The sequence below is a fragment of the Muntiacus reevesi genome, chromosome 15 (genome assembly GCF_963930625.1).
Source record: "Muntiacus reevesi chromosome 15, mMunRee1.1, whole genome shotgun sequence".
Taxonomy (NCBI): Eukaryota; Metazoa; Chordata; class Mammalia; order Artiodactyla; family Cervidae; genus Muntiacus; species Muntiacus reevesi.
This window is the reverse complement of record NC_089263.1, coordinates 39,301,314-39,326,763: the sequence shown is the minus strand read 5'-3', so window position 1 is coordinate 39,326,763 and position 25,450 is coordinate 39,301,314. Positions and strand designations below refer to the sequence as shown.

At 35.8% G+C, this 25,450-nt stretch overlaps 1 protein-coding gene across 5 annotated transcripts in view; it reads left to right on the top strand.

Annotated features, from left to right (window-relative positions):
* HECTD1 (HECT domain E3 ubiquitin protein ligase 1) overlaps positions 1-25,450 on the top strand; it is a 73,785-nt gene that overhangs the window by 10,165 nt on the left and 38,170 nt on the right. For all 5 annotated transcript variants that reach the window (XM_065905837.1, XM_065905835.1, XM_065905834.1 and 2 more), the window contains exons 3-15: positions 4,341-4,575; positions 7,936-8,163; positions 9,174-9,455; positions 9,551-9,821; positions 10,954-11,030; positions 11,116-11,214; positions 13,719-13,833; positions 14,452-14,626; positions 17,927-18,065; positions 18,241-18,411; positions 23,717-23,939; positions 24,427-24,690; positions 24,813-24,889. In XM_065905837.1, the coding sequence (XP_065761909.1) occupies positions 4,341-4,575; positions 7,936-8,163; positions 9,174-9,455; positions 9,551-9,821; positions 10,954-11,030; positions 11,116-11,214; positions 13,719-13,833; positions 14,452-14,626; positions 17,927-18,065; positions 18,241-18,411; positions 23,717-23,939; positions 24,427-24,690; positions 24,813-24,889 (2,356 nt within the window). The remainder of the gene's footprint in view (positions 1-4,340; positions 4,576-7,935; positions 8,164-9,173; positions 9,456-9,550; positions 9,822-10,953; positions 11,031-11,115; positions 11,215-13,718; positions 13,834-14,451; positions 14,627-17,926; positions 18,066-18,240; positions 18,412-23,716; positions 23,940-24,426; positions 24,691-24,812; positions 24,890-25,450) is intronic.

Genomic DNA, 25,450 nt, shown 5'->3' with positions numbered 1-25,450 from the left:
TGTGAAACATCATAAGTGAAACATCTCTTATGTGGATGTCCAAGTGGCTATTTCAGTAGTTTAAACAAGAGTCTGAAGTTAGTTTACATTAGGTTTGTAAAAGATGATGTGGAGAGAAGTGGACAGACTTAGGATATATTTTAGAGAGAAAATTGTTGGGGTTTAACTAACGGATTGGATGTGTAATGTGAGCAAAATTAAGGGGGAGAACGAAGGACGATTGTCAGGTTTCTGGCTTTCTGGATGGTTGTGACATTTGCAAAGCAGTGATTTGGGAGGAGGCATATTTGTTTTGAATATGTCTATTTTAATATGCCTGTGATAATTCTAAATGGAGATAATGATAGTGATTTAGTTGGTCTGGGGTAGAGATAATATTTTGGGAGTTTTCACGGTATGTAGATGAGATTTTTATACATACAAGGTATGTAGATGAGTGTATAAACAAAGGAATTAGATGAGATCAACTAGAGAAGAGAAGGGAGTTTAGAACTGAGGCTAGAATGGAAAATCAAGGGGTCACTAAGCCAAGAGAAAGTTGAAGACAAGGTGTGAAATAACTCATTGAATTTTCTTGATTATGTAAATTTTTTTCTTCGTGTCTGTTAACATGGATTCACACCAAGGGAAAGTTGTGTTTGTGGTTTTTGCCTGGGAAAAAGGAAAGAAACATGAAGGTCTTGTTCATAAGAACATGGTCAGGTGCTTATTGAATTACCATGAAGCTCAGGTTGAATTTAAAGACCTAGATGAAATACCTATCAACACAGGGTTACTTTGGAAATGATAGAAAGAAATTGATACTAACCAACAAGTAAAAAGATGGTTTTAAGGCCTTATCATGATGACTGTCTTAAAGCATGCTATCAAGCAGAATGTTAAAAAAACAGCACTTGTGAATAATTTGTATTAGTTGCAGTATGAACTTTCAAGTACTATAACTATAGTTCTTTCAACTATTTTGTACTTTTCAGAATCCATTAATTACTCTTGGAATGTTTTCTCTACTTCTTTTGCTCAATTTATAGTTAATTTGTATTGTTGAGGTTTTTGTAAATTGCTTTGGTTTCTGAATTGAAAAACTAGTGAATATGCCTAAAATACTTTCTCATGATTGAAAAAGTAACTCAGGAGCTAGGAAAACAAAAATTTTTTTTTCTTGTCCAACAGCCAAAAGTTTACAACAGATATTTTGTACCACACCTTTAAAAAGTTCCCAAAGCAGGTTTTTATTATACCTGACATAAAATAAGCTTTTACTTATGCAGAATACTTTTATTTTCTTTTTGAAATAAAATTAATCACAGTTAAAAGCTGAGAGTCTATGTTGAGAACTTTCTGGTTTTTTGTTTTTTAATTGTCCCTTAATATTTGTTAAAGAACACAAGCAGGGAACATAGCTTATTTCCCCATGAAATATAGGTAGTTACACTAAACATTTCTCTTAAATTTTGTTTTTGATGACTAGTTTTTTTGTACTGTGTAAGATGAATAATTTTCTTATTCTTAATATAAAGCATATGGTAGATCCATTCTTGCCATTTAATGTGACAACTATCAACTTAAAAATTTTATTCTTTTTTCAAAAGCTACTGTTTTCTCAGGGATGGAGGGAAACTACTTTTTATAAGGCTGTGTTATTTCTCAGTAGTATTAACACTTTTACAATCTTATCTCTTCAGTATATTAATACTACATATGCCAATTCAGAGAGCAGTAAAAATGCTTCAAGATTTCAATATGCTAGTCATTCTAATCTTCCCTGAGAACTATGGACTGTCTTCCATAATCTAATCTTATCCTCCTCCTCAGACAAATTACAAGTAACTAAATTGGGAAAGGAATATGTCAAGGCTGTATATTGTCACCCTGCTTATTTAACTTATATGCAGAGTACATCATGTGAAATGCAGGGCTAGATATGAATCACAGGCTGGAATCAAGATTGCTGGGAGGAATATCCACAACCTCAGATATGCAGATGATACCACTTTAGTGACAGAAAGTGGAGAGAAACTAAAGAGCCTCTTGATGAAGCTGAAAGAGGAGAGTGAAAAAACTGGCTTAAAAGTAAAAATTAAAAAAACTAAGATCATGGCATCCAGTTCTATCACTTCATGGCAAATAGATGGGGAAAATGTGGAAACAGTCAGATTTCATTTTCTTGGGCTCCAAAATCAGTGTGGATGGTGACTGCAGTTATGAAATGAAAAGACGCTTGCTCTTTGGAAGAAAAGCTATAACAGACTTAGACAGTGTATTAACAAGCAGAGGCATCACTTTGCCAACAAAAGTCCGTATAGTCAAAGCTATGGTTTTTCCAGTAGTCACATACAGATGTGAGAGTTGGACTATAAAGATGGTAACGACAACCCTATATGCAGGACAGCAAAAGAGACAAAGATGTAAAGAATAGACTTTTGGACTCTGGGAAAAGGTGAAGGTGGGATGATTTGAGAGAACAGCATTGAAACATGTATATTACCATATGTGAAATAGATGACCAGTCCAAATTTGATGCATGAAATAGGGAACTCATGCACTGGGACAACCCAGAGGGATGGGATTGGGGGGGAGGTGGGAGGGAGTTCGGGATGGGTGGACACATGTACACTCGTGACTGATTCATGTTGATGTATGGCAAAAACCACCACAGTATTATAAAGTAATTGACCTTCAATTAAAATAAATTAATTAAAAAAATAGAAGGCTGAGCACTGAGGAAATGATGCTTTCGAACTGTGGTGCTGGAGAAGACTCTTGAGAGTCCCTTGGACTGCAAGATCAAACCAGTCAATCCTAAAGGAAATCAACCCTGAATATTCATTGGAAGGACTGGTGCGGAAGTGCTAGTGATGCAAAGAGCTGACTCATTGGAAAAGATCCTGATTCTGGTAAAGATTGAGGGCAAGAGGAGAAGGGTGAGACAGAGGATGAGATGGTTGGATGGCATCAGCGACTCAATGGACATGAGTTTGAGCAAGCTCAGTGAGAAAATGAAGGACAGGAGAGCCTGGCATGCGCAGTTCATGGCGTCATAAAGAGTTGGACGTGACTTGGTGACTGAACAACAGCAACAAAACAATGTGACCTAGGTTGCCAATGATGTTGGCTAATAGAACCCACTTGGGTTTAATCACTGCATGCAAGAGATCTGTATCTTTGATAATATTCCTGCTGCTGAACCCCTAAAGTGAACATCATCCAAGCAGAGTAGAAAGGGCAAAGTTACTTTGGCATCCATACAGATATTTTTTAAAAACTACCAAAGTTATGTGCAGACTAAAATTTGGACGAAAAACAATTCAACTGAAATGTTGAGAATACAGTAAGCTCTCTGTATCCACACCACTTAATTTATGAACTTGAATATCCTGAGATTTTGGTGTCTACAGGGGGCCCTGAAATCTTTCCTCTTTGAATATGGAGGGGTGACTATAGTGCCTTTTGTGATATCTGTTGCTCATTTAAAGTTTAGCTTATGCAGGTAAGTTCAAGTGTTTGATGGCATATAACTGTGATCTCTACTAAATGTAATTTATGTTTTTTTATCGTTTAGGTGTTGAAAAACATTGATTTAAAAATGTAAAACGTGTTTTTGATAAAGCTGTCTTATGCAGGTTTATATAGCAGACATTAGCTATTCATAGGAGGGAAGGGGAGCTAATGTTAATTGGCTTAATATGGTGCCAAGATACTGAGCTAAGTGTTGAATGTGTATAATTTCATCAAATCTTCATAATATTCATATAAAGTAGATACTGTTTAGATATTACCTTTGGTTTACAAATGAGGAAAACAGGACCAGAAAGGTTAGACAGCTGTTGTTCTATGTCTTACCCTGGTCTGTTAAATCCCAAATCAGCATTTGTTCCCATGAAACATGAATTGAACAATTCCCATAAAACATGAATTGAACAACATTCAGGAACTCTTAATGTAAATAAGGAAATAAAATGATACATTAAGCAGTGTGGGTACTGTTTTTATGAGGCTTTAGGAACACGAAAGTACCACTTAACTATTTGGAGAGGTTAGGGAAGGTTTTACAGCGTTGATGTTGGAGCTGAGTATTGAATAGGAGTGTTTCTTGAACATGATTTCAAGTTAATGCTGCTACTTTAAACTGTTTACAACTTGATATTTTCAGCAATGATGAAATTAGCATGTGAGTGTTATTATGGAAACAAAAGCAATATGAGAAATATTACCTAATATACATGTGGAAAGGAGTACTGAACATAATGTATTATGTGATAGTTTTCCTTATGTTATATTGGTGACTTTTGGATGTTAAGAATTTAGTAATCCTGAGTGTAATATGATTTCTTTCACTACAGATGTCCTCCTCGCACTTTCTTACCAGCCCTCTGCAAAATTTTTCTTGATGAAAGTGCTCCAGACAATGTGTTAGAGGTAACAGCCCGTGCCATAACATACTACCTGGACGTATCTGCAGAATGCACCCGAAGGATTGTTGGCGTAGATGGAGCTATAAAAGCACTTTGCAATCGTTTGGTTGTGGTTGAACTTAACAACAGAACAAGCAGAGACTTAGCCGAACAGTGTGTAAAGGTAAGTCTTAATTATTTATTGGTACATTTGAAGATTTCTCAGAGAGTGAAAAGTACATTTTGCAAAATGAGAGTGGTTGAGAACAGTGGAAGTCATAGTCCTTGTGGTACAAAAAGAGATCCCATATGCCTTGGGAAAAGAAATCTTTAAAGAAAAATTGTAGGTCCCTGGTGGTGCTTTTCTGTGTTGCCTCAGTGCTGTTTGGTTTCTGGTAGCCACTAACCTGTTGATACAGGTTATTTCTCATCTTATCCAAAATGACTTTATATGCATGTGTTAACGACAACCATCACAACTAACACTAATCTGCTAGGCATCAATCTAAACACTTTGCCTGTATTAACTCATTTAACTTCATGACAACTCTGTATGAGGTAGGTGCTGCTAATGTCATCACTTATATTTTGCAGGTGAAAAAAACACAAGCATAGTGAGATTAAGTAACTTGATTGGGGTGAGACAGGTAGTTAGTGACAGAGAGCCAAGATTCAGTGATGAGTAATTTGAAGATTAGGAAGTCTGATTCTAGGGCCTGTGAATTTAATTATTTTGCTATACTCCTGTTAGAGTTAGCTGTTTCATTTTATTCCTGATGGGGCTAATTATTAACTTTATGTAACTCTAAAAGCATCAGTACTGGTAAGTAGTTTATTGGAGCTGCTTGGTGAACATATTTAGACTTTATGTGATTCTCTCTCTTTTTTTTTTTCCCTAAATATTTTCATTCTTTTTATGATTCTTGCTGCTCTAGTTCAGCAATTTTCAAACTTTTTGTCTTAGGATCCCTTTATAAGTCTTAAATTATTAAGGACCCGCTAAGAGCTTTTGTTTATGTAGGTTCTGCTTGTTTCTATTTACCATATTAGATATTAAAACAGACTTTAGAAACATTTATTCATTTATTATAAAATAACAAGCTCATTATGTGTTTACATTACATTTTTAATGAAAATATACCCCAAAGAAAGAGAAATTTAGTGAGAAAAGTAGCATTGTTAGGCATTTTTGTGAGTCTTTTTTGAAATGTGTGACTTAATAGAAGACAGCCAGATCCTAATATCTGCTTCTGCATTCAGCCTGTTGCTCTATCACATTTCATATAACTTTCAGAAAACTCTACCTTATGCTCCTAAAGGAATAAGAAAGAAAAAGACAATTGCGGTTATAGTATTATTATGAAAAGAAAAAAATCAGGGACCCCTGAAAATGTCTTCCCCGTGCTTTGAGAGTTGTTTTTATAGGTGTTAATATCTTGACTTTCTTCACTGTGTTTATAGATGTATTTATGTCTGTGTCTGGCCTCAGAGGAAGAGGTATCCATTTTTCTGTTCAGAGTTTTTCCCCCTCCTGCTCACATCACTTCAGTTTTCTTCCAGAACTAGGACTTTACTCCATTGCATATATTCACTGAGCTGTATTTTCAAACTTTTTCTTATCTGTTAATACTCTGCTCTCCCTTTCTCTCTTTCTTTTGCAGATTGTTAATTCATTCTTCAATTCTAAAGTGGTAGTATTTCCTAGGTTCTGTTTTTACCTTCTTAAAGCTATATATTTAAGCTTTAAGATGAGATTTGTCTATTTGCCTAGACAGTCTCATCTGTGAGCATCAGTACCATTCATATATAAATATATGCCCTTTACATCTTTATCTTTAGAAGCGACTTCTCTCTCAAGTTCTAGACTCCATATTCAAAGGCCTGTTGGACATATTCACCTGGTTGCCTAAATTCATTGTCTTTCGTTACAGATAAACTCCTCTCTTGATAAGTGGCATCAACTTGTATTTGTTCACTTTAGACAGAAACCTGTACTTTATCTTTTATTTCCTTTTCTCCATTCCACACATGTAATTAATGATCAAGTGCTTTTCTAGTTTAATTTCTTCTATTTGTTCCTGCTGTTATTGCCTTGGTTAAGCCCTCATCCTTTCAGGAATATTAATGCTTGAGTTTTTGCGTTTGCCTCTACACTCTTCCTATACCCTTTTCCCCCCAGTTATTAACTGGAAATCCAATCATATTATTTCCCTGCTTAAAACATTTTTCCTGCTTATAGAATAAAGTCTAAATTTCTGGTATACCTGTAAGAACTATGGACCCTAGTTCTAGTTCTACCTGAACATATTAAATAGCATATAATTTAGAAAATGTGATTTTTATTTTTTTGTGTTTAAATATTTATTTATTTATTTGGCTACTCTGAGTCTTTTAGGTATGGGATCCTTACTTGCAGCCTGCAAAACACTGTAGTTGCAGCATGTGGTATCTAGTTCTCTGACCAGGGAACCTGGTGCCCCCTGCATTGGGAGTGTGAAGTTTTAGCCAGTGGATCACAGAGAAGTTCCAAAAAGTGATTTTTTAAAAAATTATTTTAAAAAATTTTTTTACAGTGAAGCAAGTAAGGTGTTTATTAGGAGGAAGAAGAGTACAGTACTTGTGGATGGACACATGGGTGGGCTCAGAGAAACTTGGCCAAAAAGTGATTTTTAATGTCTTAATATTCATAGAGTGTGTGTTAAGATAATGAATAATGTAATAGTTGGCGTTTATTGATTTGTTTTTTTAATGTCTAGGACGTTTATAGACTTTTGCTGAATTACTTGTAGTTCTTAGCTTGCCATGCGGGTTTTACCACCTAAACCTATGCTGTCTAATATGGTAGCTATATGTGACTGTTGAACACTTCAAATTTGGCTACCCCAAATTAAGGTGTGTTTTAAGTATAAAATATACATGGGTTTTTGAAGACTAAATGCACAAAATTTACCAATAATTTTTATATTGATTACATGTTGAAATAATGACACCTTGGACATATTGTGCTAAATAAAATATATTAAAATTAATTTATTCTGTTTTGCTTCACTTTTTTTTTTTTTTTTAAATGAAAGGTTAAGTGTGTACAACAGGCTCCAAGACTTCATTCTAGCTATTGATAGCAGCATTGTATGGTAGGGAATCCAGATGTTTAAATAAGGATGAAATTAAAGATCACCATTGCCTCAGGCACAAGGGACAGCTTTTTGCCCAATTTCTTAATTCCACCTGTGGCCAAGGGGCTCTTTTCACAGCCTTTGCTTTTAACTCCTTGAGTTTCTTCTATTTTAATTTCTGTTTAACTTGAATGCCTTATCTTCCCTGTCTGTCTTGGTCACCTTCTTGGGCTATTTCAGGGACTACTTCTTGCCATCTTCTCAGCCAGATATGGCTCCTGCCCCTCACACCCACCCTTTCTCAGACCCTGCCCTTACTTTTTAAAATGTGACTACTAATACATTTGTAGGGTGTATCATGTTCTCTGTAATTCTTGAAAATGAAAATTGGACTTACTGTATTTTCTGTTAATTTTATTTTACTGTAGGTTTTAGAATTAATATGCACTCGTGAATCAGGAGCAGTCTTTGAGGCTGGTGGTTTGAATTGTGTGCTTACCTTCATTCGTGACAGTGGACACCTGGTTCATAAAGACACCTTGCACTCTGCCATGGCTGTGGTGTCAAGACTCTGTGGCAAAATGGAACCTCAAGATTCTTCTTTAGAAATTTGTGTAGAATCTCTGTCTAGTTTATTAAAACATGAAGATCATCAGGTAATTAAATAGCTTCTATGTACTTTATTTTCAAAAAGCGATTTTATAGTGTCCACTGGTTATAACTATGGTATAAAGTTGACCCTTGAACAACCTGGGGGTTAGAGGTGCTGATCCTCTGCACAGTTGGAAATGTGCATATAACTTTATAGTCTGCCATCTCTATCTGGGGTTCTAAAGCTATGGATTCAGCCAACTATGGATTGTGTAGTTCTGTAGTATGAATTTAGTGGGGAAAAATATCCACATATAAGTGGGCCAATGCAGTTCAAACTCATGTTGTTTAAGGGTCAACCTTAGTGTAATTGGAACTTTTTGTTTGATGAAGTAAGGATAATTTCTCTTTCTCTCATCTTCTAATTTTTTATTTCTATATGGTAATCTTCTTGTTTGTTTTGGCAGTGAGACATTTTAAATTATAAAAGTGGCATGGGTTTATTCTTAAGATTTAAACATTTTAGAAATATATTATTTCTAAAGCTGCACTTAATACCCAGTGAAATTTGTTGGCTCAGCACAATTTTGCTTACTTAAAAGGGTAGTTTTCATTCAAGTAAAACAACAGTTTTTAAAATTTTAAATGTATAAATTTTTGTTAAATTATCATCTTTAGAAAATAAAACTTGAGTTTTAGTGCCTTTTTACCCTTTCGATGTTAATTATTTTCCATTGCTATTCATCAATTATCTTGGCCTAGTTATGCGTAATAATAGTAAAGATTTAATGAGCTTTTTACTGTTAGTCTAGTTTCTTAACGTGTATCGTCTCTTTTGAGCTCATACAATAAATTATAGGTACTGTTACTATTCCCATTTTGCAGGTAAGAATTGAGGAACAATTAAGTAATATCCTCAGGTTATAGAGTTACCAGAATGAGAAGCCAGAATTCAAATCTAGACTGGTGGTATCCTTTGCTGCAATTGCCTTTCTTAATAGTTCACTGTTGAAGTAAATAGTACTAGTCCTTTTAAAGTGAATTTTGTTCACATGTATATTCGGTACATCATTAGGTTTCAGATGGAGCTCTGCGATGTTTTGCGTCACTAGCTGACCGATTCACCCGTCGTGGTGTTGACCCAGCTCCATTAGCCAAGCATGGATTAACTGAAGAGCTGTTATCCAGAATGGCTGCTGCTGGTGGTACTATATCGGGGCCGTCATCAGCTTGCAAACCCAGTCGCAGCACCACAGGAGCACCTTCCACAGCTGCAGATTCCAAGTTGAGTAACCAGGTGTCAACAATTGTAAGTCTGCTCTCAACACTTTGCAGAGGCTCTCCAGTAGTAACGCACGTAAGAGTGGTTTTGAATCTTATTTAATCTTTTCAAAGAAGTGTCTTTGTATAATGAGTAGATTAAAACTTTTTTCTCTCCCATTCTCTTTTTAGGATCTCCTGAGGTCAGAGCTTCCAGATTCCATTGAAAGTGCATTGCAGGGTGATGAAAGATGTGTGCTTGATACCATGCGTTTGGTTGACCTTCTCTTGGTGCTATTATTTGAAGGACGAAAGGCTTTGCCAAAATCTAGTGCTGGATCCACCGGCAGAATCCCAGGACTTCGGAGATTGGATAGTTCTGGGGAGCGCTCACATCGGCAGCTTATAGACTGTATTCGAAGTAAAGATACCGATGCACTTATAGATGCAATCGACACAGGAGGTTGGAAAATATTTTTTAAAATATAAAAAGAAAACTAAGATAAGGAATTATTTTTAATTTCTAGGCTTCTTTTTTTTATTTTTAAAAACTTTTAGCGGTTGTGTCAGAAAACAGAATGGCCAATGCCTTCCATATCTCCTCTCCCTATGTATATAAATTATCAGTCTGGTGCATGGTAAGATCTGAATAAATGCTTTTTGAATGAGTAAATGAAATTAACCTGTTTTATTGCCAGAAGGAAGTCATACCAATTCTAAGGTTAAGTGCAGATTGAATTGAGGGCTGTTGTTTTCTTAGGATTAATGGAAACTGATCCAAGTGAATTTTCTTGATATATAGTACATTTTTTTAGACTGCTGCATGAGCTGATCAGCAAATATAAGCTGGTGAAGGATACTAATGGGGTACTTCCTTGACAGTCTGGTGGTTAAGACTCTGCTCCCATTGCAGGGGCACTGATTTGACCCCTGGGGTAGGGAGCTAAGATCCTGCATGCTGCACTGCATGAAAGTGAAAAGTGAAAGTATTCATTATTCAGTCGTGTCTGACTCTTTGTGACCCCATGGACTGTAGCATCTGTCCATGGAATTCTCCAGGCAAGAATGCTGGAGTGGATTGCCATTCCCTTCTCCAGGGGATCTTCCTGACCCAGGGATTGAACCTGGGTCTCCCACATTGCAGGCAGATTCTTTACCATCTGAGCCATCAGCACGGGGAAAATAAGTAAATAGAGAGATGTTATAATAAAAAGAAAAGATCTTCTGGGTGATTAGACTTTTGTTTTGAGTACAGGTGTGGTTTAGCTTGTTTTCCTCAGTTACAGCATGAGGCAACTAATACTCTCTAGTTTTATTGTATATTTAGTTTTTTTATTTCTTATGTTTATTTTTAAGGCTTATAGCCTTGTGAATCCCCAGTAATTTAAAAATTTTGGAATACTTTTTCTTAGCAGAATTTATGCTTGCTGATTATTTACTACTATATAATTGACCTAAATGTTTAAAATTGGCTGTCTATTTAGTGATTGTTAATAACAGTTAATAATACTCTTTAAATGGTTCCCACTTTAGAAAAGTTCATTATTATTTTGTTGCCTTTAAAAAAGATTTATTTTTTTCCTTTAAATTTTCAGCCTTTGAAGTAAATTTTATGGATGATGTAGGTCAAACTCTATTAAACTGGGCTTCTGCATTTGGAACTCAGGAAATGGTAAGCTAATAAATAAAAGTTAATGTTTTAAATCAAAGACAGAAATTTTAATAAGGCAACTTTATGATTCTCCATTATTTTACAGGTAGAATTTCTTTGTGAAAGAGGTGCTGATGTTAATAGAGGTCAAAGGTCATCATCATTACATTATGCTGCATGTTTTGGAAGACCTCAAGTAGCAAAGGTAAAATCCAGGGTTTTTAATTATTAATTTACTTATTAATTTAATATTTACGTTGTTCTAAAATTAGAATAATATAAAAACTTTTATTTGGAGAAGCCATACTTACATACTCTCTTCATTCCCTCCATTTTCCCTGGCACTCTATAGGTAAGCATTTTTTTTTTGAAATCTTTTCATTGTTTTTTTAATACAGGTACAAGCAAAAATATTTTAAAATATTTTTTTAAAATACAAAATGTGACATATATACTGATCTATACTTTGCTTTTTTCCTTTAAAAATATAAATTGTTAATATTTAATTATTATTTAATGATATACTGGCTTCCCTGGTGGCTCAGACGGTAAAGAATCCTCCTGCAGGGCTCAGATGGTAAAGACTGAACCCAGGTTTGATCCCTGGGTTGGGAAGATCCTTGGAAAAGGGAATGGCTTCCCACTCCAGTATTTTTGCCTGGAGAATCCTATGGACAAGGAGTCTGGTGAGCTACCATACATGGGGTCGCAGAGAGTCAGACACAACTAAGTGACTAAGTGCATATGCAATGCACACTGAGACCTCTCCCTATTAGTATATAGAGATCTTTTTTTACATCTGTATACTTAACCTGTACAAATGTATTCATCCAGTCAGCTATTGCTGAAAACTTGTTTTCCCCCCCGATTTCTTTCTCCTGGTAATGAATAGCTTTATACATGTTTCTGTCGTTTCTGTTTATCAATCTAGCAGATATTCTGTTTGCAGAAGAATCATAATAGCTTTGATTCTTACATTAGCAAAGGACTTTTGTTGTTCAGTTACTCAGTCATGTTTGACTCTGCGACCCCATGGACTGCAGCATACCGGGCATCCCTGTTCTTCGCCATCTCCCGGAGTTTGCTCAAATCTGTTTTTTACATTTGTCCCTTTGTTTTATTTTTTAGATTCTTTATATAAGTGAGATCATACAGTATTTATTTTTCTATGTCCAACTTATTTCACTTAGCACAATACCCTCAAGGTCCATGCATGTTATCACAAATGGTAAGATTTCATTCTCTTTTATGACTGAGTAATATTTCATTGTATATGTATATACACCATGGATCTCAGTTCCCGAACCAGGTATCAAACCTGTGCCGCCTGCAATGGAAGTGCAGAGTCTTAACCATTGGACCACCAGGGAAGTCCCTTCTAGCATTATCACTGTGATTAGAAAAAATTACATGAAAAGCACGTAGTATAGTAGTTGGCACATTGTATGTAGACACTTAAATGGTAGCTGCTATTGTTTTCATATATATGTTGTTAAGAAAATTTTTTGTTAATAACTTAGCCTTCTAGGTGATCTCTTCATGCTCAACTTCTGTCAGTTTGAATTGGTTAACTTTTAGAGGGAATGATATTTCTAAGGGTAGTAAAAAAATTTTTTGAGCATTTTTTTTTTTTGAACCCATGCTGTTTTTCAGTTATAGGTATCTGAGAGGGAGAAAGAACCAAATGAATTGTATCTAATCTTAACCTATTTTGGTTATGTATTAGTCCACAATGAACTATAGCTGCCATTACTAATAATGATATAATAGGTACTCATTAAGCACTTATTCTTTACCAGCCAGGGTCTTAAGCATTTAACATGTTTTATCATTCTTCTGGAGAAGGAAATGGCAGTCCACTCCAGTACTCTTGCCTGGAAAATTCTATGGTTGCGGGAGCCTGGTAGGCTACAGTCCACGGGGTCACAAAGAGTTGGACACAACTGAACAACTTCACTTTCTTTCTTTCTGTAGTTCCTTTTGGAGAAGGAAGTGGCAATCCACTCCAGTGTTCTAGCCTGGAGAATCCCATGGACAGTGGGGCCTGGTGGGCTTCAGTCAATGGGGTTGCAAAGAGTTGGACCCGACTAAGCAGCTAGCACACACACACATCATTCTTCATAGGTTCTTCTGTTTTTTAATTGATTCTAAGATACTGCCTCCCACCATACACATTTCAACATCTTTTAAATTGGAAAGTCTTAGAATTGGTGTTGGCCAGATAGAAGTTAATAGCATAGTTATTATTACCTGTCCATGCAACAAAAATTGTGGAATGGATTTTAGTAACTTGGGTGAAAAATCCTATCTGCTAGGACACTCTTAGAAACTCTGTGTCATTAAACTCTTTATGGCACAGATGACAGCATTCTCTGGTGTACAGACTGAATACTAGTACCTCTGTTAAAGTAAAGAAATTGAGAGGAGAGGCTTGATGGGGAACATGACAGGTTCAGATGTGAACATATGTAATTTGAGATGTTAATAAATAACCAACTGAAAGTAATCTATTCTTTTTTCAAGATATAAACAAACAACTTTAGAGTGTTGTGTGCAAAGGCAGAGATTTGAATTGATAACCTGCTTGATTAAGTAATTCTGTAAGTCTGCATTCTGAAGTATGTGGATGCAATTGAAGGTCGGAGAACTGTACATTGAAGAAATAAGGTGTTGGTCATTTAATCCATGTTAAATGCTTTTTCTTTCTAGACTCTCTTACGGCATGGTGCAAATCCAGATCTGAGAGATGAAGATGGAAAAACTCCATTAGATAAAGCTCGGGAAAGGGGCCATAGTGAAGTAGTAGCTATTCTTCAGTCTCCAGGTGAGGAGTAGTATCTTTCCTTTTATGCCAGCTGCTATTACTTTTCAGCTTCACTTCCATAAAAGTAGCTTTTTGTAGACAAGTGAACTCCCTTATATAAAGAAGTAATTTCCTTGAAGTAAAGTGATTTTATACACACGCTCTTATATTTGACAAACCTATACCAGTGTACTGTTCTGTGTTCTTTGAGACTGTGGCTGCATGATTCCAAAAAGACCAAATCACAAGTTTAAGGGTGTGGGGATGTCATAAAGAATAGTTGGTTATTGTGTAGACAAAATACTTTGACCAAACATTTAAGTTTTCACAAAGTAGATGAATGCAGAGTCTCTGAAATATTTTTGAAATTTTTCATGGTGTCGCAAAGAGTCAGACACAACTGAGCAACTGAACTGAACTGAACTGGGCGTATCCAGAATTATCTCCTTAAGTTGTGAGTTGTACCTCAACTCATTGGAGGTACTAATGTTCTTTAGTATTTTTATGAACATCTTTGATAGATACAGTGTGCTAATTTGATTATTGTTAATTAGGATAGCTATCATTGAGTACATTTTAATATTTTTCCCTGAAAATTTTTCCAAAAAATGTATTTTATTGAACAATATTTGTCTATAGGTGATTGGATGTGTCCAGTTAATAAAGGAGATGATAAGAAAAAGAAAGATACAAACAAAGATGAAGAAGAATGTAATGAGCCGAAAGGAGATCCAGAAATGGCACCTATATACTTGAAAAGGTTACTGCCAGTATTTGCACAAACATTTCAACAGACTATGCTGCCTTCAATAAGGTAGTTATTCATGCTATTTGTATTTACTATTTTTGTAGTTTTATCTATCTCCCTTTTCCAGAAGAATGTGACATTATTTTAATATTGAAAAGGTATGATAAGAATAAAAATTAGATTGGAGAATTAAATCTTTCCTTCTGATGATCTGACCTATGAGAAGTAGTTTAGAAAATCAAGAAAACTAACCTAACACAGTTTTTGTAACTCTCTGAATATCAGCTCTAGAGAAAATTTTTAAGTACAGATAACGTCTATTGAGCTTTACAGAGGCCTTTTTGATAGAGTCAGTGTAAATGGGCCACTAGAGGAGTTACCCAAAGAATTAGGACTTGGCCCTCTTTACACTTGCAAGCTAGTAAGGAAGACATGAGTAATAATACAGAGTGGTAAGTGGTAGATTATATTCCCTGGGGACATAAATGATTTAACAACTAATTGGCTGGGCAAATTGGAGATTTTATGCAGAAATGAGCTTTAAGTTGGGGTTTAAAGGATATTTGGATGTTTTCTAGGGAGATAGATTTAGGAGGGTCAGTGAACAAGAATATGTACACAGGCATGAACCTTGGGGTCATTTCATCCTGGTGTGGGTCCTGGTGGCTCTCCCTCTGCGGTGTGTCCAGAGTCTGCCACGTATGTCCATCTGTTGTTAGTACTCCGGTCCAAGGTACCATGGTCTGTAGTTTGGCTGCTATAGTTGCTTCTTACCTGGTCTTTCTCCTCTTTTTCTCTCTTGTCCCACTACAGTCTGTTCCTACACATTAGACTGAATTCATTTTTAAATCATGTCACATCACCTGATTTAAACCCTCCAGTAGCTTCTTCTTCTTTTAGTCACTAAGCCATGCCTGACTTTTCTGCAACCCCATGGAGCCTGCCAGGCTCCTCTGTCCGTGGGATTCTCCAGGCAAAAATACTGGAGTGGGTCAACATTTCTTTCTCCAGGGATCTTCCCGACCTAGGGATTGAACTTGCATCTCCTGCTTGGCAGGCGGATTCTTTCCCGCTGAGCCACCTGGGAAGCCAAGTCGTTTTTAGTTGGCCTTAAATAAAACCTCACTGCTTAACTCTCAGGCTTGGAAGGTGTCTTGTTTAAATCCCAGTCAGCTCTCTGACCTCATTTAGTACTATCTAACCCCTAGTCTGTTGCACTTAAACTATGCTAACCTTCTTTCTGTTTTTGAAATTTTCTATGTACATTTTTCCTTTGAGGGTTTTGCACTTACCTTTCTTGTTTGGAGACTTTTTAGTCTCCAGAGCTTTTGAATGGTGGGTTGCTTCATTCAGGTCTCAGTTCAAATGCTTATGTCCAGTGACAGCTATCCATCCAATTTAAATTTACCCCTAAGACATCATAATATTTTACTGTCTTCACAGAGTTTACACTGTCTGAAATCTTGCTCTTGGAGCTTTTTGTTTTATTCTCTGTCTCCACTCTAAAGCTGCGTTTAAGTGATACAAGGCAGTATTTGTCTTTCTCTGGCTTATTCACTTAGCATGATGCTCTTGAGGTCCATCCATGTTGTCACTTAATAGATTTTTTTAAAAATCAGCTTGCCAAGTCTGGATTCCATACTGATGCACATTCAGTATGTATGAAAATGTATAGACTCCTGGATCAAAGAATCCCTCTACTGAAGAAATAAAACTGCTCCCCGCCAAAACACTGTTTATTTTATTGATTGAAAAGCCTGTAAGCTAATGCTCACAATTTATATAATACTGTTAAACAGGAAAATTTTATGTTATGTATATTAGGCATGGTGAATTGGTTAAGAGATGAGTTTGAGTTGAGGCTCTAATTTATTAGTTCTCTGACCTTAGTAGACTTACCTTTCTTTATGTCCTTTTTTTTTTTTTCATCTGTAAAACTGAGCTAATAAAACTACTTCATAGAATTTGTTAGATAGATTAAATGACATGCAAAGTTTTTAAAGTACATACAAGTGTTCCTGACTCATAATGACTCAGCGTGATAGTAGCCAGATAGGTAAACAACATGTGAACATTCCTATGTTATTTTAATTGAGATAAATCAAAACATAAAACTATTGTACGTAAATACTGATTCTACATCCATATATACATAGCTGTTAACAAACACTAGAGGGAACTGATCCAGTTAGGCCAGTTTGTTCTCCTTTTGCCTACTGTATTCTATTATGTACTTGAATTTGTAATAAAGGATATTTTAAATTTAAGGAATGCATAGTGTTACAAAATGCACCTAGGGAAGAGTTGTGAAATACATAAAGGCCACATTCTGAGGGAATACAGCTGCATCAGATGCCTCTCTTAGATCCTGGTAGTGATTTTTGCCTCTCCATCCTTTCTGTGGAGAAGTCACTTCAAGGGCAGTGATATTTACAGCTTGGTGCCCAGACTATTACTAGATGCTCAGAAAACATGTGTTAAATGAATTACTAACTTTTATATAATAGACCAGTGTATTACCATTTTGATGTCTATGGTTATGTGTGTCTTCTATTTTAAAAGAACAAATTGCTTATTATAAAGTTGAGGTTAGTTTATGTGACATTATTGAGTATCTCCTATGCTCTGAGCAAAGCAGTAGATAAATAGAAGGGAAAGGAGTCATGCAAGTTGTTAACAATGGGAATATTTGAGGGCATGGGATTATTAGGATCTCATTTAGAGAATATAGTTATAATGAACATTCTTAAGTTTGACAAAGCACAAAAATGCTTAATTAAAAATTTTATTTCAATATAAACCATCAGGTGTTTTAAGAGTTTTGTATTTGGAGTTATAGACACCATTTATCAGTAATTGTGCTATTTTTGATTTTCTAAAATTATCATAGAATGTTAGCAATAATGCTGGTTAAATATGACATAGCACATGTAAGTAAATTACAAAAATGATTTGTTTTAATGAGCTCAATGAATAATAAAAAATGAAATTACTTCAAAAATGAATGTGTACCTAGTTTTAGTATTGTCTTAGTTTGTTTTTGTATTTAAAAATTTTTTTTTATTGGAGTATAGTTGATTTACAAGGTGGTATTAGTTTCTGCTGTCGAGCAAAGTGAGTCAGTTATATCAACATATATCCACTTTTAAAAAATATTATTTTCCCATATAGGTCATTACATAGTACTGAATAGAGTTCCCTGTGCTATTCAGTAGGTTCTTACTAATAGTATTCTTATATTAAGTATATTTTTAGCAGACTGTTTAAAACTTAAATTGGGTATTTTAATTTTAACTTTTTTTTTTTAAATTTTAGCTTCTTATCATGGCTACCTAAAAGTCCTTTTTTTTTTTTTTACTTTTCAAGGAAAGCAAGTCTTGCTCTGATTCGAAAAATGATTCATTTCTGCTCTGAAGCACTCTTAAAAGAAGTTTGTGATTCTGATGTTGGTCACAATTTGCCTACAATACTAGTGGAAATCACTGCAACTGTTCTGGATCAAGAGGTAAGTTTATTGTCTTTTTGAAACTTCTATATTTTTAATTTCATTAAATAGTAGTAAAATTACTTGCATCCTAATTTTATTAAATCATTTTGTCTGTGCAAATGAGTGCATTTGTCTATTCCACGCAGCTAAGCTTATTTTTACCATCTTTTAATTTCCTTCTTTTTCTCCCCAGGATGATGATGATGGCCACTTGCTGGCTTTGCAAATCATAAGGGATTTAGTAGATAAAGGTGGCGATATATTTTTGGATCAGCTAGCCAGACTTGGTGTCATTAGCAAAGTGTCCACTTTGGCAGGTCCTTCCTCTGATGATGAGAATGAAGAGGAATCAAAACCAGAAAAAGTGAGTGGTGTTGATTGCAATGGTATCTATTAGGAATAGGGTTTTTGTTTATTGTTTTAATTAGTTGGAGGCTAATTATTTTACAATATTGTAGTGGGTTTTGCCATACATTAACATGAATCAGCCATGGATTTACATGTGTTCCCCATCCTGAACCCCCCTACCATCCCATCCCTCTGGGTCATCCCAGTGTACCAGCCCCGAGCACTTGTCTCATGCATCCAACCTGGACTGGCAATCTGTTTCACACTTGATAATATACATGTTTCGATGCTGTTCTCTCAGATCATCCCACCCTCGCCGTCTCCCATAGAGTCCAAAAGTCTGTTCTATACATCTGTGTCTCTTTCTGTCTTACATATAGGGTTATCGTTACCATCTTTCTAAATTCCATATATATGCATTAGTATACTGTATTGATGTTTATCTTTCTGGCTAACTTCACTCTGTATAATGGGCTCCAGTTTATCCATCTCATTAGAACTGATTCGAATGTATTCTTTTTAATGACTGAGTAATATTCCATTGTGTATATATACCACAGCATCCTTATCCATTCGTCTGCTGATGGGCATCTAGGTTGCTTCCATGTCCTGGCTATTATAAACAGTGCTGTGATGAACATTGGGGTACACATGTCTCTTTCAGTTCTGCTTTCCTCGGTGTGTATGCCCAGGAGTGGGATTGCTGGGTCATATGGCAGTTCTATTTCCAGTTTTTTAAGGAATCTCCACACTGTTCTCCATAGTGGCTGTACTAGTTTGCATTCCCACTAACAGTGTAAGAGGGTTCCCTTTTCCTCCACACCCTCTCCAGCATTTATTGCTTGTAGACTTTTGAGGAGTAGGGTTTCTTTTGAAGAAATATAGTTCCAGTTATGATGAGTTTTGACAATTTGACAAAATAATGCCATCGTGGAGTCATACTGTAGTTTTAAAAATTTGGTCACTTTTCTTTTAAAATGTATCATTGATAAAACTTGCAAAGAAGTTGCAAATAAAGAATATCAGGACATTCTTTATCCAAAATCACTAATTACTAACATTTTGCCCCATTTGCTTAATTACTTACAAAGACAACGTGTGTGCATGCTCATTTAAAATATATTGTTTGAGGGAATTTTGTGGTCGTCCAATGGTTGGGACTTTGCGCTTTTACTACCTTAGTGCTGCGTTCAATTCTTGGTCAGGGAACTAAGATCCCACAAGCTGCTCAGCATGGCCGGAAAAAAAAAAATAGAATAAAATAAAATATATTATTTAAGAGAAATAGGATAGATCGTGTCCCTTTTTATACCTAAATTCTTCACCACAAAACCAGGACATTGTCTTATATAATCCTAGTATAGTTATCAAGATCTGGAAATTTAATATTTATAAAAAAATATTATCTAATCCAGAGACTTATTCTAATTTGCTATTGTCTCTGATAGCAAACCCCTTCTGCGCCTACAACCTTCCTACCTCTCCACCTCACACTTCTAGAATCCAGTCCAGGAGCATATAACATTTAGTCATCATGTTGTTCTATTTCTCAGCTTTCCCTTTTATAGCCCTGGCATGTTTTTGAGGAGGAGAGATCACTTAATTTGGACAATGACCCTTACATTGTGTTTGTGCCATGTTTCTTCATGATTTGATTCAAGTTGTGTGTTTTTAGCAGAGAGGCTGTAGTGGTGACGTTACGGTGATTTTGGTGTAAAATATGCCTTCTAAGAGGCATGTGATGTCTGTTTGCTCTCCTGCTGATGGTCACCTTGGGTCAGTTTGTCGTGTTTGTCTCTGCCAGGTTTCTGTATTGTAAAGATACTTTTTCCTTTTGTAATTAGTAAGTAATTTATGGGGAGATAATTTGAGACTGTGGAGATATGCTGTTTCTCATTAAATTTTTATCCACTAGTTTCAGTACCTATTGATAATTCTTACCTTGGGTCACATGTCAAAAAATACACCTTATCTGTCTCTACCGAGTGCCAGCAAGGGTTAAGTCCTGCCATTTAGTGAATGCTACCTAAGTATTAGCGACTGAGTAATACTATTTTTGAGAGAATGATAGAGTATGGATTGTAGTTGCAGAATCCTTCTTGGTTAAGGATGAATGTGTATATTTCCTAAATTACTGGACATTTAACAAAAACCAAATAAGAAGTGTTATCTGAGTTCATCCCCTTGGAATTCTTTCAAAAGGTAGGTTACAGATTCCAGCAGTCTTTGTAGAAATTAACAAACAAATTCTAACATTTATATGAAAATTATGCTACTGCTGCTGCTGCTGTCACTTCAGTCGTGTCCGACTCTGTGTGACCCCATAGATGGCAGCCCACCAGGCTCCCCTGTCCCTGGGATTCTCCAGGCAAAAACACTGGAGTGGGTTGCCATTTCCTTCTGCAATGTGTGAAAGGGAAAAGGGAAAGTGAAGTCGCTCAGTCGTGTCTGACTCTTAGCGACCCCATGGACCGCAGCCTACCAGGCTCCTCCATCCATGGGATTTTCCAGGCAAGAGGACTGGAGTGTGGGGTGCCATTGCCTTCTCCGATATGAAAGTTATAGGAACCTAGAATAACCAAAGTATCCTTTGAAAGAAAGCTGTAGTAGCTAAGAAAGTGTGCTAGTGGTGTAAAAATAGATACAGATATGGTCAGTTGTTCAAACAATTACTAAGGTAATTCAGTCAGGAAAGGGTGATCTCTTAAAAATTACACTTGAACAAATGGATAACATATGCAGAAATATGAAATCTCGCCCTTTTTAACAGAGAATAAATCATGAACTAACATTTATGGAATAAAACTGTAAGGCTTCTAGAGGAAAAAGAAGAAAATCTTAGTGACCTTGAATCTGCCAGAGATTTCTTAGATAGGACATTAAAAGATTATATTATGAAAGAACAACAAAAAAAATCAGTAAATTGTTTTCATTAAAATTAAACTTTTATTCTTCAAAATACATTATTTAGGAAATGACAAGACAAGCCAGAAAATTCTTCGAAATTTTGTCTGAAAATATCTTTTTTTTTTTTTGGCCATGCTGCTTGGCTTGTGGGATCTTAGTTCCCCAGTCAGGGATCGAACCTGTGCCCCCTATTGTGGCAGCTTGGAGTCCTAACCACTGGACTGATTTTGCCCCCCTATTTTTTTCAGCTGTACTGAATCTTTGTTGCTGTGCGCATGGTCTTTTCTAGTTGGAGTATTGGGAGTCTTTTCCTGCCATACGTGTCTTCTCATTGCAGTGGCTTCTCCTATTGTAGAGCACGGGCTCTAGGGTGTGTGAGCTCAGCAGTCAGGGCGAACAGACTTAGTTGCTGTGTCTTCCGGGACCAGGGTTCAAACCTGTCTCCCCTGCACTGGCAGGTGGAGTCCTAACCACTGGACCACCAGACCACCTGGCCTTGATTCTTAATGGACAGGTTCAGTGCCTGCAGGGATTCCTGGCCAGCCATTTTTCTAGTACTTGAAGAGATATTCCATTGTCACTGGATGTGCGTAGTGTTATATACTGTTAAGTTTGCCTTAGTTTTTCATCTTGTTCCTTTCTGTGTATCGAATCTTTTCTTCCTCTGGCTATTCTTGACTTTGTAACTTGTTTTTAGCAATTTGTCTTTCATGTGCTTAGCTGTGTTCAGCTTGTATGTGTGCGTGCACATGTGGGAGTCTGCCCCGGCTCAGGATTATTTAATTTGCTCTGTGGGCACAGTTATCAGATTTGGAAAAAGTCTCAACTATTGGTATGAGGATTTTCCACTATGGCTGTTTGGAATGCAAACGTATGATCACCCTGTGTGACCTCTGAATTTTCCAACTTACCGTTTTCAAATCGTTCTTTGCCCAGCCTTATGTGTAACATCACCTGTACACAGGTGGTCTGATACTCAGTAGAGATGTCCTAGAGACCACTTTGCACATTTCTAGAGGTCTTTTTTGCTTGACTCCCTGATCCTGAACTCATCTACCATGCGTATTCCATTTGTCTTAAACTCTTCAAAGACAGATTTCCTTACACTGCTGAACTCTCTGTTCCCTTTTCTTAAAACCTTAACCAGAAAACTGTCTGAGCCTAAGGGGCTTACCTTATTTGTTTCTGTTTTCTAGGAGATCACGCAATCCTGTGTTGCTTGTTGTCTAGTATCCGAAAACACTTTTGCATATATTTTGTCTGGTTTTTAATTTGTTTACAATGGATAGTCACGTCTTAATCCTTATTAATCTATCATGTTCTGGAGCACAAGTACTTACATTAGAGAAATTTATAATCCATATTTTGCAGTCTTATTTCAGTGTTATAAACTGTTGCTACTTCAGAGAAGAAACATGTGAAAGATGCATTAAATTTTTTTTTTAATATCTATTTGTTTATTTGGCTGTGTTGGGTCTTCATTATGGCACACTGGCTCTTTGTTGCATCATGCAGGGTCTTTCATTGAGGTGCACCTGCTTTAGTTGAGGTGCTCACACTCTGTACCATGGAGGCTCAGTAGCTATGGCATGAACTTAGTTGCTCCATGGCATGTGGGATCCTGATGGCATGTGGGTTCCCTGATTGGGGAACTAGGATGGAACCAAATTCCCTGCATTGGAAGGCAGGTTCTTAACCACTGGACCATCAGGGAAGTCCCTTAAAGTCTTTTTAAGTGTAGTAAGTCTATAAAACTTTAAAAATACTTTACCTATACATGCATATATGCACACATTTGCCAAGATCATATGTTAATGATGAGTATTCTTAATATTTAATTGTTATCAACAAAATCAAAACTTTTAGGATGCCAGGCTAGTCAAACAATGTTTACAAATTATTATTTTTAAAACGTGTTATAACTAACATTTTTATCATTATAGGAATGATACAGTACCTTTGATTCACTTGGCTAAGGGTGGGGCCTTATAGTTTATTGATAAAACACATCTCTGGTGGTTTTTTTACACTGCTAGGTTTGGATACCATTAATTTAGTGTAAACATGCATTTTTTTTTACAAATAATCTCTTAGGCCCAGGGATACGGTGAGTTTATCAAGTCATAGATAATTTGGTAATTGTGTTTAGAGCTAATCCATTTGTTTTCTTTACCCATATACCTGGAAATGTCATAACTTAGGTCATGTGAATTTCTTAACCATTTTTACGACGGACTTGTAAGATTATAGATAATTAGTTGAATCATAATACTTGTTAAACTATAGGCAGATGAATATTATATTCAGGATGTTTTAATTCTAAATTTGATTCATGGTCATGTTTTTATAAATACTTACAAATATTTGAAATATAAATTATTTCCACATTTCATTGAATAATTTTACACATTCAGGAAGATGAACCACAGGAAGATGCTAAAGAATTGCAGCAAGGTAAACCGTATCATTGGAGAGATTGGTCCATCATTAGGGGAAGGGACTGCTTGTATATATGGAGTGATGCTGCAGCCTTGGAATTATCTAATGGCAGTAATGGATGGTTTAGATTTATCTTGGATGGAAAACTTGCCACCATGTATTCAAGTGGTAGTCCCGAAGGTGGATCGGATAGTTCAGGTAATATTTTGTTTCTACAAAATCGTTTTACTAGTTTCTATAATTTTGATAATTTGTTTTTCTGCTCATTTTTGCCACCATTGTCGAAGCAGTAGCATATCCTTGATCATATGGCCCTTTCTTTAATATCATCAGAGAAAGTGATTGTGCCATGAAAGCATTTCATGTCTTTCTATTGTCTGAGACAGGGATTACTCTCACCATGCTTTTAGGTAAAGGTGCCTCTTATCATGCAATAATGAATTGCACATGTTTGATGCTGTCTTAGATCGTATATTTTCCCAAAAGCCTTCTACTTCAAAAAATTTTTGGCCAGAGGATTGTTTTTATGCCTGAACCTAAATAATAGCAAAATAGAGTATATCAAAGAACAAAACTTTAGTGAATTTTTTTTAATAAAACTGATATTCCAGTAGGTAGTTTCATTTTTTTTTAATGGTATATTTGAAAGGAATGAAGTTTTAAAACAAACATTTTGTCTTTATAGAAAGTAGAAGTGAATTCTTAGAGAAGTTACAAAGAGCACGAGGCCAAGTAAAGCCATCTACTTCGAGTCAACCTATACTCTCAGCACCAGGACCTACTAAACTCACTGTAGGGAATTGGTCACTAACATGTTTGAAAGAAGGAGAAATTGCTATTCATAACTCAGATGGCCAGCAGGCAACAGTATTGAAAGAAGATTTACCTGGATTTGTGTTTGAATCTAATAGAGGAACCAGGCATTCATTTACTGCAGAAACTTCTCTGGGTAAGTATGTAGGTATGTCAGTTTAGCAGAATAAGAATGAATGAATATGTTAAATTGCACATAAATTGTTAAATTTCAGAAAATACATTCTGTGAAATGTCTTTTTTTTTTTTCTTTTTAAGGTTCAGAATTTGTGACTGGCTGGACTGGCAAAAGAGGAAGAAAACTAAAATCTAAATTAGAAAAAACTAAGCAAAAGGTAAATTTGTGGGATTTGGTTTGTTTTGTCTTTTATACTGACATAGGGTTTTAGAGATAGATTACTGGCAGTTCAGAAACTGAGGCATAAAACATAGGCTACCCTCGTCTAATATATTTTTAGTTTTCCTTTTTTGGTGCTCATTACCTCACTTTTCATAATATGTATACATTTAGTTATTTTCTGTGTATACACTAAACACCAATATTAAAATAGAAATAAAATTGATGAGACAAAGAATAAAATTTAAATTATTTTAAAATCTTCTTGAGTTTTTAATGTCACCAAAGCTTTAAACTTATGCTTTAATTAATGATAGAAGTATTTTTAGTGATATGGAGGATTTATTTTATTTTATTTTTTCATTTATTTTTATTAGTTGGAGGCTAATTACTTTACAATATTGTAGTGGTTTTTGCCATACATTGACATGAATCAGCCATGGATTTACATGTGTTCCCCATCCCGCTCCCCCCTACCGCCTCCCTCTCCATCCGATCCCTCTGGGTCTTCCCAGTGCACCAGCCCTGAGCACTTGTCTCATGCATCCAACCTGGGCTG